Raw genomic sequence first — 17698 nt, forward strand, 5'->3', positions numbered from 1 at the left:
AAACTACTGGAACAACACGTCTACCTTGAACTGTCCTCCCATCTCTCTTCCTGCTCCCTCTTTGACCGCCTACAATCTGGCTTCCGGTCACACCATTCCACCGAAACTGCCCTAACTAAAGTCACCAATGACCACTTAACCGCCAAGAGCAAGCGACACTACTCTGTCCTCCTCCTCCTCGACCTGTCGGCTGCCTTTGACACAGTGGACCATTCCCTATTATTACAAACCCTCATCCCTTGGCATCGCAGACTTGGCCCTATCCTGGATCTCATCATACCTAACAGACCGGACATTCAGCGTCTCCCACTCACACACCACCTCCTCACCTCGCCCCCTATCTGTCGGAGTCCCACAAGGTTCAGTACTTGGGCCCTTGCTCTTCTCCATTTACACCTTTGGCCTGGGACAGCTCATAGAATCTCACAGTTTTCAGTATCATCTCTATGCTGATGACACACAGATCTACATCTCTGGACCAGATATCACCTCCCTTCTAACCAGAATCCCTCAATGTCTGTGCACTATTTCATCCTTCTTCTCCGCTAGATTTTTGAAACTTAACATGGACAAAACAGAATTCATCATCTTTCCCCCATCTCACGCGACCCCCCCAACGAACCTATCCATTACAGTAAATGGCTGCCCACTCTCCCCAGTCCCACAAGCTCGCTGCCTCGGGGTAATCCTTGACGCTGATCTCTCCTTCAAACCACATATCCAAGCCCTTTCCACTTCCTGCCGACTGCAACTCAAAAATATTTCACGAATCCGTTCATTCCTCAACCATGAATCTGCAAAAACCCTAGTCCATGCCCTCATCATCTCTCGCCTTGACTACTGCAACCTCCTGCTCTGTGGCCTCCCCGCTAACACTCTCGCACCCCTCCAATCTATTCTAAACTCTGCTGCCCGACTAATCCACCTGTCCCCCCGCTATTCCCCGGCCTCTCCCCTCTGTCAATCCCTTCACTGGCTCCCCATTGCCCAGAGACTCCACTACAAAACCCTAACCATGACGTACAAAGCCATCCACAACCTGTCTCCTCCATACATCTGTGACCTCGTCTCCCGGTACTTACCTACCCGCAACCTCCGATCCCCACAAGATCTCCTTCTCTACTCCCCTCTTATCTCCTCTTCCCACAATCGTATACAAGATTTCTCTCGCGTATCACCCCTACTCTGGAACCCTCTTCCACAGGGGTCCCCAACTCCAGGCCTCGAGGGCCGCCAACAGTGCAGGTTTTCAGGATTTCTTTAGTATTGCATCGGTGGTAATGTGATCATCTGCACAGGTGATGATTCCAACCCCTGTGCAATACTAAGGAAATCCTGAAAACCTGCACTGTTGGCGGCCCTCGAGGCCTGGAGTTGGGGACCACTGCTCTACCACAACACATCAGACTCTCGCCTACCATCGAAACCTTCAAAAAGAACCTGAAGACCCACCTCTTCCGACAAGCCTACAACCTGCAGCTACCACCGATCGACCAAACCGCTGCATGACCATCTCTACCCTCACCTACTGTATTCTCACCCATCCCTTGTAGATTGTGAGCCTTCGCGGGCAGGGTCCTCTTTCCTCCTGTACCAGTTATGACTTGTATTGTTTAAGATTATTGTACTTGTTTTCATTATGTATACCCCTCCTCACATGTAAAGCGCCATGGAATAAATGGCGCTATAACAATAAATAATAATAATAATAGGTGCGATTGGGCGAGATGCGAGGTGCTGGTTGATCTTTTGAATTTGCTCAGGCAATGAGGCACGTCAGGAACATCGGCGCAGCGTCATCTTTCGGGAATAGCCTTTTTCTTCCAGCTATTGGGGTGGGCAGACGTGACGAAGTATTTTTTCATCAGACAAGCCATTATAGGCTGGAAAAGGCTCCAACCTAGTCAGGAGTGTCATTGTCCCATTTCTTTGCGTCTACTACACGATATTATCATGATTTCCCCGTCGGTTTGCATTTTCCAATACGAGTCAGTCCTAGTGTCAGCCGCGTTTACCATCGCCTTTTTCGGAGTGCTTCGGATTAGCGAGCTGGTACCGCGTTCAAAAACCTCATCAGATGGTGGACTAATCAACGAAGACCTCGTCATATGTAACGATGCACTGCGCATTAGGGTGCGTAAATCCAAATGCGACCCCGCCGGGAGAGGGACGTGGGTCCTCATTAATTCGTCGGATGCTCCCGTATGCCCACTAAACGTAGTAAAAAGATACACGGCAACGAAATGCGCGGGTAGATTCTTTCTGTCACATGCAGACGGCTCCCCCCTCACCAAAACCAGTTCCACACAATTTTTAATCGGTGTCTCGAAGCCGTTAGCGTCGATCCATCAGAATATGGTACACATTCTTTCCATATAGGGGCTGCTACCGAGGCGGCTAAGGCCGGCATCCCTGAGGCTGAAGTGCAGCGATTGGGTCGATGGAAATCCGCATGCTTCGCCAGATACATTAGACCTGACTTGCTTAAGTAACATATCTTGTCTTTTCCAGGCGCCCAAAAACCTGCAGTTTGGGTGGTTGGACATTCATACATCTACTGGGCAAAGAAGCGGGCCGAACATCGGCCTGGTGGTGCGAATCTAGGCTTCAGGAACGTAGAGGTCAACTGGAGAGGGATAAGAGGCCTACAGTGGCCAAAAATCTTCCCAGAAGTCGTTGACATCACTAATAGGGCCAAAGGGCCGGTGATACTAGTCTTGCATGCCGGGGGCAACGATCTGGGAAAACGGAGATGTATTGACCTCAGTTCAACGATGACAGCTGATATCGAGCGTTTCTTCCACCTGTTGCCTGATACGATATTGGTGTGGTCGGAGATGGTGCCGGGAGCGGTCTGGCACGGGGCTAAGGACCCAAGAGGCTTAGAACGATCAAGGAAAAAGGTCAACCTGAGAATGGCAAGATTTGTAAAATCAAAATTCGGCATTGTAGTTCGCCATTACCAACTGGAAGGGGACAAATCAGGACTGCTCAGGCCCAACGGCATTCACCTCACGGACATCGGCCTCGATATATTTTTGTCAGGTCTGCAAGATGGAATCGAACAGGCCCAAACGCTGATGGGTGGGGGTCGGAGTCACATGTAGGTAGTACACGATCCTCCGTGGCGGAAGTGGAGGGAGGGGCGAAGCTTCGTAGCCGCTCATTGGCTGGCCGCCTGTCGGTCGCAGACTGGGCCCACGGCTGTGAGCCCGTTGCGAAATGTAATTTGCCCCTCCCTGCTTATCAAATTAATAAACTGTGACCGACTAGTTCAACCCATCTAAGCCTGTTCGTGTTGTCTTTTCGGGATTGGTGGTAGGGGGGAAGGCACTATTTGACACACGGGTCTCCGCAGTCTAATATTGCGGCATTATTTGGTCACTACTCTGTCCTACCTGGATTATGGTATTATTTGAGCTCTATATCGCAGTATATGGAAATATTTGGCACACGTTTTGTTAATGATCAGTATGGCGGTGTTACAATATCTGGTCTTGATCTGGCGGTATTATTCATCTGTAGGGAGGAGGCAGGGTGGGCACAGGTCTGTGCGCTGTTGACTGTCAGCCCAAGACCAGCGCTGAGCCCCGGCTTTGAGATGCTGATGAAGGGACGGAGATGCCCTGCAGGATTTTTTCAGCCGTCCCTTTAAATGAAGGTTTGAATTCACCTGGCTGAGTCCGTCCTATGGGGGCAGCGGACGTTTATACAGAACACGCCCCGGGGCCTCAGCGCAGAGATAACGGGCCTGTGAACACTATGAGCAGAGGCTGAGGAGGGGGCACCAGAGGGGCGCAGACCACCACCCCGAAGAGGAAGCCAAGAGTGAGGCGCAGAGACGGAGAGTGGTGACCGCGGGGCCACAGACCTCACTGACCCTGAACCTGTCAGGCAGGTAACTTTCCGGGACTTCTATCCGTCCGCTGGGGGAACTCTGGAGGGAAACGGTCGCCGGGACCGAACGGTCACACGTAAACGGCTGTGCATGTCAGCTATGGCCGGCCGTGACCAAGGATGGGGACCCTGGTGTCCGAGCCCGTTGTAACAAAACAAAATGGCTGGACACAACGGAGGTGCGGGAATGGAGTCTCATTCTACACCTGCAGAGAACACACAGCTTATACTGTCTACATGTCACACACAACAGTGTCTGCCAGAGAGTGCCCTCCATATACAGAGTGTGCCCCCCATATACAGAGTGTGCCAGAGAGTACCCCCCGTATACAGAGTGTGCCAGAGAGTACCCCCCGTATACAGTGTGCCAGAGAGTGCCCCCCATATACAGAGTGTGCCAGAGAGTACCCCCCGTATACAGAGTGTGCCAGAGAGTGCCGCCCATATACAGTGTGCCAGAGAGTGCCCCCCATATACAGAGTGTGCCAGAGAGTGCCCCCCATATACAGAGTGTGCCAGAGAGTACCCCCCGTATACAGAGTGTGCCAGAGAGTGCCCCCCATATACAGAGTGTGCCAGAGAGTGCCCCCCATATACAGAGTGTGCCAGAGAGTACCCCCCGTATACAGAGTGTGCCAGAGAGTGCCGCCCATATACAGTGTGCCAGAGAGTGCCCCTCATATACAGAGTGTGCCAGAGAGTATCCCCCGTATACAGTGTCTGCCAGAGAGTGCCCCCCGTATACAGAGTGTGCCCCCCATATACAGAGTGTGCCAGAGAGTGCCGCCCATATACAGTGTGCCAGAGAGTGCCCCCCGTATACAGAGTGTGCCAGAGAGTGCCGCCCATATACAGAGTGTGCCCCCCGTATACAGAGTGTGCCAGAGAGTGCCCCCCGTATACAGAGTGTGCCAGAGAGTACCCCCCGTATACACTGTCTGCCAGAGAGTGCCCCCCGTATAGAGTGTGCCCCCCATATACAGAGTGTGCCAGAGAGTGCCGCCCATATACAGTGTGCCAGAGAGTGCCCCCCGTATAGAGTGTGCCAGAGAGTGCCGCCCATATACAGAGTGTGCCCCCCGTATACAGAGTGTGCCAGAGAGTGCCCCCCGTACACAGAGTGTGCCAGAGAGTGCCCCCCGTACACAGAGTGTGCCAGAGAGTACCCCCCGTATACAGTGTCTGCCAGAGAGTGCCCCCCATATACAGAGTGTGCCAGAGAGTGCCGCCCATATACAGTGTGCCAGAGAGTGCCCCCCGTATACAGAGTGTGCCGCCCATATACAGAGTGTGCCAGAGAGTGCCCCCCGTATACAGAGTGTGCCAGAGAGTGCCCCCCGTATACAGAGTGTGCCAGAGAGTACCCCCCGTATACACTGTCTGCCAGAGAGTGCCCCCCATATACAGAGTGTGCCAGAGAGTGCCGCCCATATACAGTGTGCCAGAGAGTGCCCCCCGTATACAGAGTGTGCCGCCCATATACAGAGTGTGCCAGAGAGTGCCCCCCGTATACAGAGTGTGCCAGAGAGTGCCCCCCGTATACAGAGTGTGCCAGAGAGTACCCCCCGTATACAGTATCTGCCAGAGAGTGCCCCCCATATACAGAGTGTGCCAGAGAGTGCCCCCCGTATACAGTGTGCCAGAGAGTGCCCTCCATATACAGAGAGTGCCCCCCATATACAGTGTGCCAGAGAGTGCCCCCCATATACAGAGAGTGCCCCCCATATACAGAGAGTGCCAGAGAGTGCCCCCCATATACAGAGTGTGCCAGAGAATGCCCCCCATATAGAGTGTGCCAGAGTGCCCCCCATATAGTGTGCCAGAGAGTGCCCCCGTATAGTGTGCCAGAGAGTGCCCCCATATACAGAGTGTGCCAGAGTGCCCCCCGTATACAGTGTGCCAGAGAGCGCCCCATATAGTGTCTGCCAGAGTGTGACCCCCATATACAGAGTGTGCCCCCTATATACAGTGTCTACCAGAGTGTGACCCCGATATACAGAGAGTGCCCCCGTATACAATGTCTGCCAGAGTGTCCCGTATACAGAGTGTGCCAGAGTGCCCCCGTATAGTGTGCCAGAGAGTGCCCCCATATACTGTCTGCCAGAGAGCCCCCATATACAGAATGTGCCAGTGTCCCCATATACAAAGTGTGCCAGAGTGCCCCCATATACAGAGTGTGCTACAGTGACCCCCATATAGTGTCTGCCAGAGTGTTCCCGTATACAGTGTGCCGAGTGATCCCCATATACAGAGTGTGCCAGAGTGCCCCCGTATAGTCTGCCAGAGAGTGCCCCCCGTATAGTGTCTGCCAGAAAGTGACCCCCATATACAGAGTCTGCCAGAGTGCCACCGTATAGAGTGTGCCAAAGAGTGCCACCGTATACAGAGTGTGCCACAGAGTACCCCCGTATAGTGTCTGCCAGAGAGTGCCCCTGTATACAGGGTCTGTATAGAGAGCGGGGGCAATATTGAAGCCTAAAAAGTGCACACAGCAAAAACAAAAAAAAAAAAGTGCAAACACATGACCATAGAGCGGTCTACCACCATATAGCGTTAAATCCGATATTTAGAACACGGTGCCGGCATTTCCCTGAGGGTGGTAAGGCGTCATCCGAGATTTTTTGACCTGGTACAGGCGGTGCAGTTCTTCCATCACTCGCCCTAGGAAATAGGCAGCTTGATCAGAGAGAATTCTCTTTGGACAGCCATACACTTGAATGAAATTCTTGCAGATGGCATGTTCTGCGGACTCGGCAGTTTGGTAACGTGTCTGAGACACAACGGTGAACTTAGTAAAGTGGTCCGTCTTTACTAGACAATGCTCATATCCCTGGTGGGCTAGACCTATCGTCAGATAATCTATCATCAATACTTCCAGAGGTGCAGAAGTCACGATGGTCTGTGCGGGAGCTCTTTGCTCCAGAGGCTTAGCTAATTCACAGTTTATACATTGCCGACAGGGATCTTCCACCACGGCTTTCAGGTGAGGATGGTAAACTAGCTTTTGCAGCCACTGAACGGTCATCTCTTGACCGAAGTGAGCTCCTCTTTTGTGTGCTTCTGTAGCTACCTTAGGCAGCGCCTCGGGGATCACCACCTGCCAGGTGACATCCAGTTCCCGTTGAAAGTTAATCTTCCAGTACAATAGCCCATTCTTCAGTTGGAGCCTTTCCCACTGCCGAAGGATCTGCAGAGTCCCCGGAGACAAGGCGTATTTCTATCTTTGACTGGATAGTTGTTTCAGAGTTACCCACTGTCTCATTTGAGCAAGTACCCCATCTTCTTGTTGTAACCGGACCCACTCATCACGGGACCGTCCCAGTAAGCATTCCTGAGAACTGCCTGTACCTGGTCCTGCATAGCTGCCAACGTCCTGGCAGAATCCTGGAACTCAGGAACCTCTTCAACCTCCAGCTTTTTGTCACGGTTGGGCCCAGGTTTTTCATGCGTCACTCTGGATAAGGCATCGGCTTATTTTCCTCTCCCCTCTAGTAGATGATCTTATATCAAAACTTCGCCATCTGAGCCACCCAGCGCTGCTCCATACAAGCTGGCTCTATCTGTATCTCGACTCCTTCCAGAGGGGTACAAGCTTGGACGGGCAGAGTGAACATGGTCTGCCCTGGCGGTACAACCAAGCTGGCTGCTGCTGGAACGATCACTTTCCCCAACATCTTCCCGTCACTAGAGATTTCTTGAGCCGTACGGATTAGCCGCTGGAACACCCTCCTCTGGGGGGTGTGAGGGCTTCACTGTTTTAGGAACACATCTGGGGACTCGATGAAAAGACTTCTGAACTCCTTCAATATGGTCATCCCTAGTGACAGCATGTCTGTTACCTGCGTTTCCGGCGGTCAGCACTATTCCCTTTCGACCCAGGCGAGAGGGCACATGGAAACTAGACTAGTGGGATTTCTGCTTCTCCTTCTTGACTGTTCAGGCTCCAGACGGCGTCTCCCAGCCTGGGAGCCACCTAGGTTAATGGACGGCGCTGTAGGGAGCGGCTTTGTCGTATACATCCCCGAGCCAAATGTCCAAGCTCACCACAGTTGTAGCAAGTAGGGAATTCTTCTCTACGGGACTTTCTCACTTCACAACGAGGCTCAGAACCAGTTCTGCCCCCAGGTGAGTTTGATGTGGCTGGTTTCTTCTTTGAATCAAACAATTCTTCTCGTATTCCCTAGATTTCTTTCCGCACCTCTTCCACCCATCTCTGTTTGGTGGCCATTGTCACGGACACCTCTGGTCCTTCCCCACCAGGACTGTCTCCACCTGCTCCTGCGTTTCGCTCCCCACTTCAGAAAAGGTAATGCGTGGATTTACCCGCAAGCGCTCGCGCAAGGCCTGTTTCAGCAGTACGTCTCGCAAGCCTATCACTAACTGATCTCGCGGTACTATGTCAGTAGGCCCAATACCCATGCCGTCTTTTCTAGTAATAGCAATGTGGATCTCCTGTAGTGCGTTCATATACTGGGTCACCGTCTCCCCCTCCCTTTGCACCCATCAAAATAAACGCATGCGGAACTCCCCTACGTCCGTGGGGTTTGTGTGTGTCTCTTCCAGGATCTGTAATACCTTATCTTATTACAAGTGTCTCGTTCTCGAGGGGGGCATAACAGGATCCCTCACCTCTCCATCTATAGCTATCATGGCAACCTCCGCCTCTAATGCAGGAGTCATGGTGTGCATCCTCATCATCCCCCGGTTCCGCTCAGTCCAGCTCCATAGCAATGTTGTGCCCAGTAAACTTCAGGAGGTTACTTAACATTGCGCACAGGGCTATACTGGACCTTGGGCCCCCCACCACTTCTTGGTCTGCCACTTCAGTGCAGTTGGACTGCATCCTACCGACTACGCCAAGTGTGAGCAGGATGCAGTTACGGACAGGAGGCAGAGCAAGGGTTAAATTTAATTTTTACTTGTACTGGGAATACTCCAGGCAGGAAGGGGGAAGGAGAGGCAGGAGTATGGCAGGTGGTATGAGCAGAAAAGGTATGCTGAGGGAGGTAAAGGGGGCAAATAGTCTAACATCTGTTCATTAAGATCAACTTATCAGTCTGACATCTTCCTGACTGCAGAGTTCAAATGGTGGTGCCAACGCGGTTGGCAGGTGTTGAATTCTGTGTCGTCCTGCAGACATTGATGATCCGGTTCCTGGCAGTGATGATAAGTCCTCGACGTCTTGCACGGGGTCCTGGGTCCGGGATTTGGGGTGCAGAGAGGAGAGCATCCTCCAACACTGCCGGAGCTTAACAAAGCTCGGCAGAAGTATGCGGGTGAGAGAGGGAACAGTTCTCGGTGAGAGTCACCCGGTCTTTCTTAGGCGGCACGCACACGATATTTACTGACCCACAGCGTTGGGTGTCTTGAGCGGCGGGAGCCAACGGGTAATAGGCACAGAGACTCCGGTCACAGTCTCTGTAAGTGGCCACAGGGATTCGATAGCGCAGACCTGCGCTGTCACGGTGGTCAGAGGACGGGGCACCAAACTTTCCCTGCTGCGTGCTCCCGCCAAGTCTGACCCTCTTTTTGCGCGCTCTGCCCTTTTTAGCCTAGCTAAGCCCCCTGCGGTCGAGTGCAAAGGTCGGTCCTGGTTTCTAAGCTTTCCCCCAGGCAACAAAGCTGACAGTCCCAACAGTGCCGGACCCGGCGCAAGAAAGGTACCCCCGGCCCGGTCCCTCATCATACATAAAAAAGTCGGCAGTGCTTTGGACGGAGCAGACATGTGCAGCATCCAATGTGCTGCCAATACTGACCGTGGAAACATACCCTAAGTGTAACTAATAAAGGTTTATATTTCATGTATACAGTGTCTGCCACAGAGTGCCCCCGTATACAGTGCCTGACATATGCAGGACTTCAGTAGTCCTGGTGGCGCTATAGGACGGTTACACTATGTATCTGCCGGCAGAAGCCTTATCAGCCTCTCACAGACACTTGTGTTCCCAGGGCACTACCACCACCATCCTCCACCACTCTGAGGAACGAGCGGCTGACGAACCCACAGGAAGGACAGAAAACGAGGAAAAGCTGCAGACCATGGCGGAAGGTGAGAAGTGACTTCTTTTCCATCGGGTCTGATGTACGTGAGCACAACGGGCATTTATGTTTCATATGACCTCTCTAATAATGCTATATACTCCCACATATGGCCAAACTGTGCCCACCGGGGCCAGATCCCATCGAAATACAGCCATACTGTGCCCACCGGGGTCAGATCCCATCGAAATACGGCCATACTGTGCCCACCGGGGCCAGATCCCATCGAAATACGGCCATACTGTGCCCACCGGGGCCAGATCTCATCCACATACGGCCATACTGTGCCCACCGGGGCCAGATCCCATCCACATACGGCCATACTGTGCCCACCGGGGCCAGATCCCGTCCACATACGGCCATACTGTGCCCACCGGGGCCGGATCCCATCCACATACGGCCATACTGTGCCCACCGGGGCCAGATCCCATACACATACGGCCATACTGTGCCCACCGGGGCCAGATCCCATCCACATACGGCCATACTGTGCCCACCGGGGCCAGATCCTATCCACATACGGCCATACTGTGCCCACCGGGGCCAGATCCCATCCACATACGGCCATACTGTGCCCACCGGGGCCAGATCCCATACACATACCGCCATACTGTGCCCACCGGGGCCAGATCCCATCCACATACGGCCATACTGTGCCCACCGGGGCCAGATCCCGTCCACATACGGCCATACTGTGCCCACCGGGGCCAGATCCCATCCACATACGGCCATACTGTGCCCACCAGGGCCAGATCCCATCCACATACGGCCATACTGTGCCCACCGGGGCCAGATCCTATCCACATACGGCCATACTGTGCCCACCGGTGCCAGATCCCGTCCACATACGGCCATACTGTGCCCACCGGGGCCAGATCCCATCCACATACGGCCATACTGTGCCCACCGGGGCCAGATCCCATACACATACGGCCATACTGTGCCCACCGGGGCCAGATCCCATCCACATACGGCCATACTGTGCCCACCGGGGCCAGATCCTATCCACATACGGCCAACACTGTGCTCACACGGTGACACATCCCGTCCACATATGGCCACACGGCGATAGAGCTCGTCCACATACGGCCACACTGTGCCCACACGGCGACAGATCCTGTCCATAATAAGTCAATGAAACAAGAACAAAGTAAATATCTGAGCACATGAAATATAACAAGTGGTTCCTCCAAATTTACCACCAAATGCCACTTACATGTCTCACAAAGTCTCAGGATTATTCACCCGTTCATGACCGGTGTCTTTAGTACTTGGTAGATCTGTCTGGCTGTTATAACCTGCTACAGACACGTTGCATAGTTAGACAACGGCTTCTTGCAGTGTTCCTGAGAAATCTGAGCTAGGTCCTCACGGGCAAAGGCCTACAGGTCACTAATATTCTGAAATTGTTTTCAGAATGATCCAAAAAGTGAAGAGAAGAGATGAATGTATAAACAAGGATAAAATATAGAGGTCTAAGAGAAAAGGGGAGCAGAGGGGCACCGGAAGTGGCAGTAAGTGGAGGCTTCCACCAGGTTCCTGAGGAGGCTGGTGTTCAAAAACCCTCCAGAAGACCAGCGGTGCAACATAGTGGAAGCAGTGCTAAGGAATCCATGTATACAGCTAGATGCATAACTATTAAAGGTCTTCTTCCCAAACTCCAAAGTGTCACCTCTACTAACGCAAAATGGATCAGCATTTTTTCTGGAGGAGGAAACCATAAGTGACCATTGAAAAGCACACCCTGCTGAAAGTGAAGCATGGCAGGGGCTCAGTGGTATCTACAGTGAAGCATGGTGGTGGCTTTGTGATTTCTACAGTCAAGCACAGCGGGGGCTCGATCATGCCTATAGTGTGAAGCAAGTCAGGGGCTCGGTGTCTACAGCGAAGCATGGTGCTGGCCACTGCCCATCAAGAACGCTGTCTGAAGCTGGAGTATGGCTATGAATCACATCTGAAGCAGGTTATATCAGCCAGAAAGGTCTAAGTACTAAAGATGCTGGTCATGTAGAAGTAAATAATCCCCAGAGGGCAGGAGTCAGTAATAAATGGCATTTTTTGGTAAATTTGGAGAACAAACCCATTGTATCAGACATTTATATTGTTCTCGTCTCATTGGTTTAATGGAAACAGCAAAAATTTTGTAAATTTTTACAGCAGTAAGAAAGACCCTTCCTCTGTTCACGATGGGGGACATCAGAAAGGCGAACCTCAGTCTGCCATTTCATTGACTGGTCATTCAATGTGTCATCCCCGACAGGACACGTCCTGGACCAGAGCATGAGTCGTCTCATCCAGACCATCTCTATGGTAGTGCCAGCCATGGATGACCTGAGACAGATGAAGCTCCTGACGGATGAGCAGTATGACCTTGTGAAGAATAACGGCACCACCCAAGAGCAGATGAGGGAACTTTACCGACATGTCAAGAACTGGGGCCATGCTGAAAAAACAACAGTCTACAAATGTCTGAAGAACAACAATCTACTGGTGGTGACCAACGTGGAGAGGAGTCTGCAGTCCATCCATAGTTGCTCGGATCATAAAGTTCCTATGGCCGACTCCAATCACTCAGTCCGTAGGAAGGAATATGTCCAATCAAGTGTAGACCAGAATCTAGGAGCAGAGATTAAAGAGGAGGTCTTGACTGGTTTAGATGAATGGTTCCTCCATGAGAGAAACCCGAGAGATGACTGCACTGCAGACAGAGGCCACCACCTGCAGACAGATGAGAAAGGCAACGTACACCAAGTCCTGGAAGAACTGACTTCCCAAAATGGTCATATTCAGCAAAGAGTTCAGGAACTTCAAGAAGAAATGAAGGCGGAAAAAGCCAAAGCTGAGGACATCAGCAGGAGAATGAACGTCCTGTTCATAAACAGCAGAAGACAGCTGGACCTCCTGGAGAAGCGAATCCTGAGTGAGATCTTCAGACAAAAGGAGCAGAAGTCCAGGTCAATCTCTGATCTGATCCAGAATCTGAAGGTCAAGGAGGAGGAACTGTGCAGAGATATTTGTCACATCAAGGAGCTGCGTACCTCCAACGGACCACTGATGGCACTGCCGGAATATAAGGCTTATACAGATCGAGGAACAGAGAGGATCCTTTGTGCTGTCCGTGATGTGGACTTGGGTCTGATCTCCACAATGTTACACTCCGGTCTATCAGACATGATCACCGGTATAAAGAGAGGAATCTACGCTCAGGAAATTATCGACCTACTACTGGACGTAAACACGGCCGAAAACCACGTCCATATATCCGAAGATCTGAAAACCGCAACCTGGTCACAAAGAGACCTGCTGCGTCCGGAGTCTGAGGAGCGGTTCGACCACTCGCAGGTGCTCAGCAGCAGTGGGGTTGCCACAGACCAGGGTTACTGGGAGGTGGAGACCAGCGGCACGGGGGCCTGGAGGGTGGGCATGAGCTACGCTAGTGTGGCCAGAAAGGGTCGGCAGGGCTCTGTAGGGAACAATGAGCAGTCCTGGGCTCTGTGCCGGTGGATTAACGGCCTGGAATACGCAGTCATACATAACTGGAAAACCACCCCGATCCCTGACAAGATCTCCTCTCAGAGGTTTGGGATCTACCTGGATTATGGAGCCGGGCGTCTCTCCTTCTACGAGTTGAGTGACCCCATCAAACACCTACATACTTTTCTCGCCACCTTCACGGAGCTGCTACATGCCGCCATCTACGTGTGGGACAGAGAGTGTGATAAGAGCTGTTGGGTGCGGATCCGGAGCTATGAAAAATGAGGAAAATTGCGAGCAGAGAACGTCCATGTAGAGCTGGTGATCCCCGGATGCCCAGAGCGGTGGCCACTGATATACGTATATACCCGGGCCCTGGAGACACTGGCGCCACTCCCTGCACTTCTGCCAGACCAGGGAGCACCAGACCAGGGAAGTGGCACGGAGCGGGAACCGGGCAGAGCAGGCACTCGTCCTATTGTCACAGCGCCCGCAGCTCCCTCTGCACACCGGAGAAAGGCGCCCATATTTAGTGTCCGGCTAGTAGGGGGCGCATCACAGCCTGTAGAGAGGGGGCAGAACGGTGACCAACAGGGAGAGAAACTCATTCACAAACACGTCCGGCTCAGTGCACACCTTCATATGAGTGATACTCATCAGTACCACCCCCGAAGAGAGAAGCCAAGGAGAAGCTGGACCATAGTAGGCACCAACCGCGCCCAGGAGAGCACAAAGGGGCCAAGATCAAACGTGGACATGATGTTCTGTCCGATTGTACATTAAAGACATCGTACAACATCACATCTGTGTCCTGATTGTAATCTACAAAAGACAGGAGATACAGCAAGAATCAGCCTTCAGCCACCACTAGAGGGAGCTCCCTGTATACAGAGATACATAATATCCTGTCTGCAGCCACCACTAGGGGGAGCTCCCTGTATACAGAGATACATGAGATCCTGTCTGCAGCCACCACTAGGGGGAGCTCCCTGTATACAGAGATACATGATATAATCCTGTCTGCAGTCACCACTAGGGGGAGCTCCCTGTATACAGAGATACGTGATAAGCTCCTGTCTGCAGCCACCACTAGGGGGAGCTCCCTGTATACATAGATACATGATAATATCCTGTCTGCAGTCACCACTAGGGGGAGCTCCCTGTATACAGAGATACATGATAAGATCCTGTCTGCAGCCACCACTAGGGGAAGCTCCCTGTATACAGAGATACATGATAAGATCCTGTCTGCAGCCACCACTAGGGGGCGCTCCCTGTATACAGAGATACATGATAATATCCTGTCTGCAGTCACCACTAGGGGGAGCTCCCTGTATACAGAGATACATGATGAGATCCTGTCTGCAGCCACCACTAGGGGGAGCTCCCTGTATACAGAGATACGTGATAAGCTCCTGTCTGCAGTCACCACTAGGGGGAGCTCCCTGTATACAGAGATACATGATAATATCCTGTCTGCAGTCACCACTAGGGGGAGCTCCCTGTATACAGAGATACATGATAAGATCCTGTCTGCAGCCACCACTAGGGGAAGCTCCCTGTATACAGAGATACATGATAAGATCCTGTCTGCAGCCACCACTAGGGGGCGCTCCCTGTATACAGAGATACATGATAATATCCTGTCTGCAGTCACCACTAGGGGGAGCTCCCTGTATACAGAGATACATGATGAGATCCTGTCTGCAGCCACCACTAGGGGGAGCTCCCTGTATACAGAGATACGTGATAAGCTCCTGTCTGCAGTCACCACTAGGGGGAGCTCCCTGTATACAGAGATACATGATAATATCCTGTCTGCAGTCACCACTAGGGGGAGCTCCCTGTATACAGAGATACATGATGAGATCCTGTCTGCAGCCACCACTAGGGGGAGCTCCCTGTATACAGAGATACATGATTAGCTCCTGTCTGCAGCCACCACTAGGGGAAGCTCCCTGTATACAGAGATACATGATAAGATCCTGTCTGCAGACACCACTAGGGGGAGCTCCCTGTATACAGAGATACGTGATAAGATCCTGTCTGCAGCCACCACTAGGGGGAGCTCCCTGTATACAGAGATACATGATAAGATCCTGTCTGCAGCCACCACTAGGGGGAGCTCCCTGTATACAGAGATACATGATAAGATCCTGTCTGCAGCCACCACTAGGGGGAGCTCCCTGTATACAGAGATACATGATAGGATCCTGTCTGCAGTCACCACTAGGGGGGCTCCCTGTATACAGAGATACATGATAAGATCCTGTCTGCAGCCACCACTAGGGGGAGCTCCCTGTATACAGAGATACATGATAAGATCCTGTCTGCAGCCACCACTAGGGGGAGCTCCCTGTATACAGAGATACATGATTAGCTCCTGTCTGCAGCCACCACTAGGGGGGCCTCCCTGTATATAGAAATACATAAGATCCTGTCTGCAGCCACCACTAGGGGGAGCTCCCTGTATACAGAGATACATGATGAGATCCTGTCTGCAGCCACCACTAGGGGGAGCTCCCTGTATACAGAGATACGTGATAAGATCCTGTCTGCAGTCACCACTAGGGGGAGCACCCTGTATACAGAGATACATGATAAGATCCTGTCTGCAGCCACCACTAGGGGGAGTACATGCAGTATAGAGTTCAGCAGGCAGCTCCCCCTGGTGGTGAATGTGTAACGCAGCACTTTCCCAGGGATAGAGGAATCATTTCCGGACCTTACAGCTGGATCCCGCTCCGGCAGGTGCAGTATAGGGTTTTGGGACGATGCCGTGATCTCTACATATCATAGGATGAGGAGGACAGAGGCGGACAGGATGTTGTGCTTCCTCAGGACCTACAGGTTGCGCACTCACACTCGCCATCTGTAATCAGGCAGCTCCTCTGGCGTTCGCAGCCGAAGCTTCATTCAGAGCGGCGCTCGCTCAGATGATGTATTGGGGGGGTTTAGGCACAAGGAAAAACTGAAAGTCAATGAGAAAGACGTGGAAAACAGGTTTTATTGCACTATAAAGAGATCTACGAGGAGCTCCAGGCTGTGTCGAGCACTGATGGGTGCGGCGCCCCCTACTGGTGGTAATGGCGGCTCAATCATCGTCCTCTCAGCCGCCTCTGGTAAGTGACAAACAGCAGATAACCCTTGTAATTTCCAGCCGACACTACAACTCCCATCATGCTCAGCCCTGGGCTTTGGATATTTGAGCCCCCCAATGTTATCAGTTCCCCCCCACTGCGGAGGACTGAATGCCGCGTCCCTGCATCTGTCCACATTGGGGTCTCTCGCCGCCATCGCTCTGCTTGCTGTCAGTGAATAGGACACCAGGTTGTCGGACCGCAGCGCGTCAGCAGGGGTCTTACAACTGGCGGGACGCTCAGAGGATTGTGCGACGGGTTCGGTTACCGCTCACTGACAGGCAGCAGAGCTAGAAAATGGTGAAAGATCAATCAGAAAGTTTATTGGAAAGTTTCAGAACTTTTCGTATTACTGATGACTGACACAGCCGGACGCTGGCCCTTTATTGGAGCCCGGTCAGATCGGCGCCCTGCGGTGGCCGAGGCGCAGGTCGGCCATGTTGTAGGCCCGGTCCGTGTACCTGATCAGATATTCGGGGTAGATCTGATGTTTCTCAAACACGACAAATATGGAGGGATCACTCTCCTTGTCCACGCAGCTGTCGTAGAAGGTGGACGAGGATTTTGAGGGCGGGCGCAGGTACAGCGACGAGCCACGGACGAAGTCCCCGACCAGCACCCGGGCCACGAACATCACGGACTTGGAGTCCACGCTGACGCAGTAACGGTGCGAGTACGAGGCGTCCCGAGCAAAGTAACTGCCTGCAGGAGAGAAGAGCGATGTGATCACAGGCAGGTTGTCGGCAGCAGATGAATGTCCGCCGCTCCGCGCGCTCTCTACCTTTCCCGTACGACGTCCCGTTCGTTCCGCAGATTCGCCAGTCGAAGTTCTGCTGGCAGATGGCGTCTGTGAGGTCACCGCGGGTGCCATGGAAAACCTGCCGCTCGTCCACCTCCCGGCCGCCGCTCAGCTTCTTCATCTGCTCCTTCTGCCTGTATCATAAGGTTCAGTCACTGTCCCAGCTCACTGGCGCGCGTCGGGGCCTCGGCTGCGCTCACACTCACCACTGGTACACCTCCCACAGTGCCGGGTTCTGGATCCGCTCCAGGCTCTGGATCTGCTTGTCCGGCAGCGTGCGGCTGAACATGGCGTCGATCTTCTTATACTCCTCCGAAGACGGAGACAGGCGGACGAGCTGCAGAACGGC

General features: G+C 52.7%; 2 protein-coding genes across 2 annotated transcripts in view; one reads left to right on the forward strand and one right to left on the reverse strand.

Moving 5' to 3' along the window:
- The first annotated feature begins 9852 nt into the window (after positions 1–9852).
- On the forward strand, positions 9853–14210 carry LOC138673842 (E3 ubiquitin-protein ligase TRIM39-like). The gene is made up of 2 exons (XM_069761877.1): positions 9853–9946; positions 12197–14210. Exons 1-2 carry the CDS (start codon positions 9937–9939, stop codon positions 13693–13695), a joined length of 1509 nt encoding a protein of 502 aa, XP_069617978.1. The 5' UTR covers positions 9853–9936; the 3' UTR covers positions 13696–14210.
- Positions 14211–16399: 2189 nt separating this feature from the next.
- LOC138674967 (protein mono-ADP-ribosyltransferase PARP12-like) overlaps positions 16400–17698 on the reverse strand; it is a 33515-nt gene continuing 32216 nt past the window's right edge. The window contains exons 10-12 of the mRNA XM_069762849.1: positions 17556–17686; positions 17332–17483; positions 16400–17252 (exon numbers count right to left, since the gene is read on the reverse strand). Of these exons, the coding sequence (XP_069618950.1) occupies positions 16948–17252; positions 17332–17483; positions 17556–17686 (588 nt within the window). The 3' untranslated portion in view covers positions 16400–16947. The remainder of the gene's footprint in view (positions 17253–17331; positions 17484–17555; positions 17687–17698) is intronic.

This window comes from Ranitomeya imitator, chromosome 4 (assembly GCF_032444005.1).
Source record: "Ranitomeya imitator isolate aRanImi1 chromosome 4, aRanImi1.pri, whole genome shotgun sequence".
NCBI classification, from domain to species: Eukaryota; Metazoa; Chordata; class Amphibia; order Anura; family Dendrobatidae; genus Ranitomeya; species Ranitomeya imitator.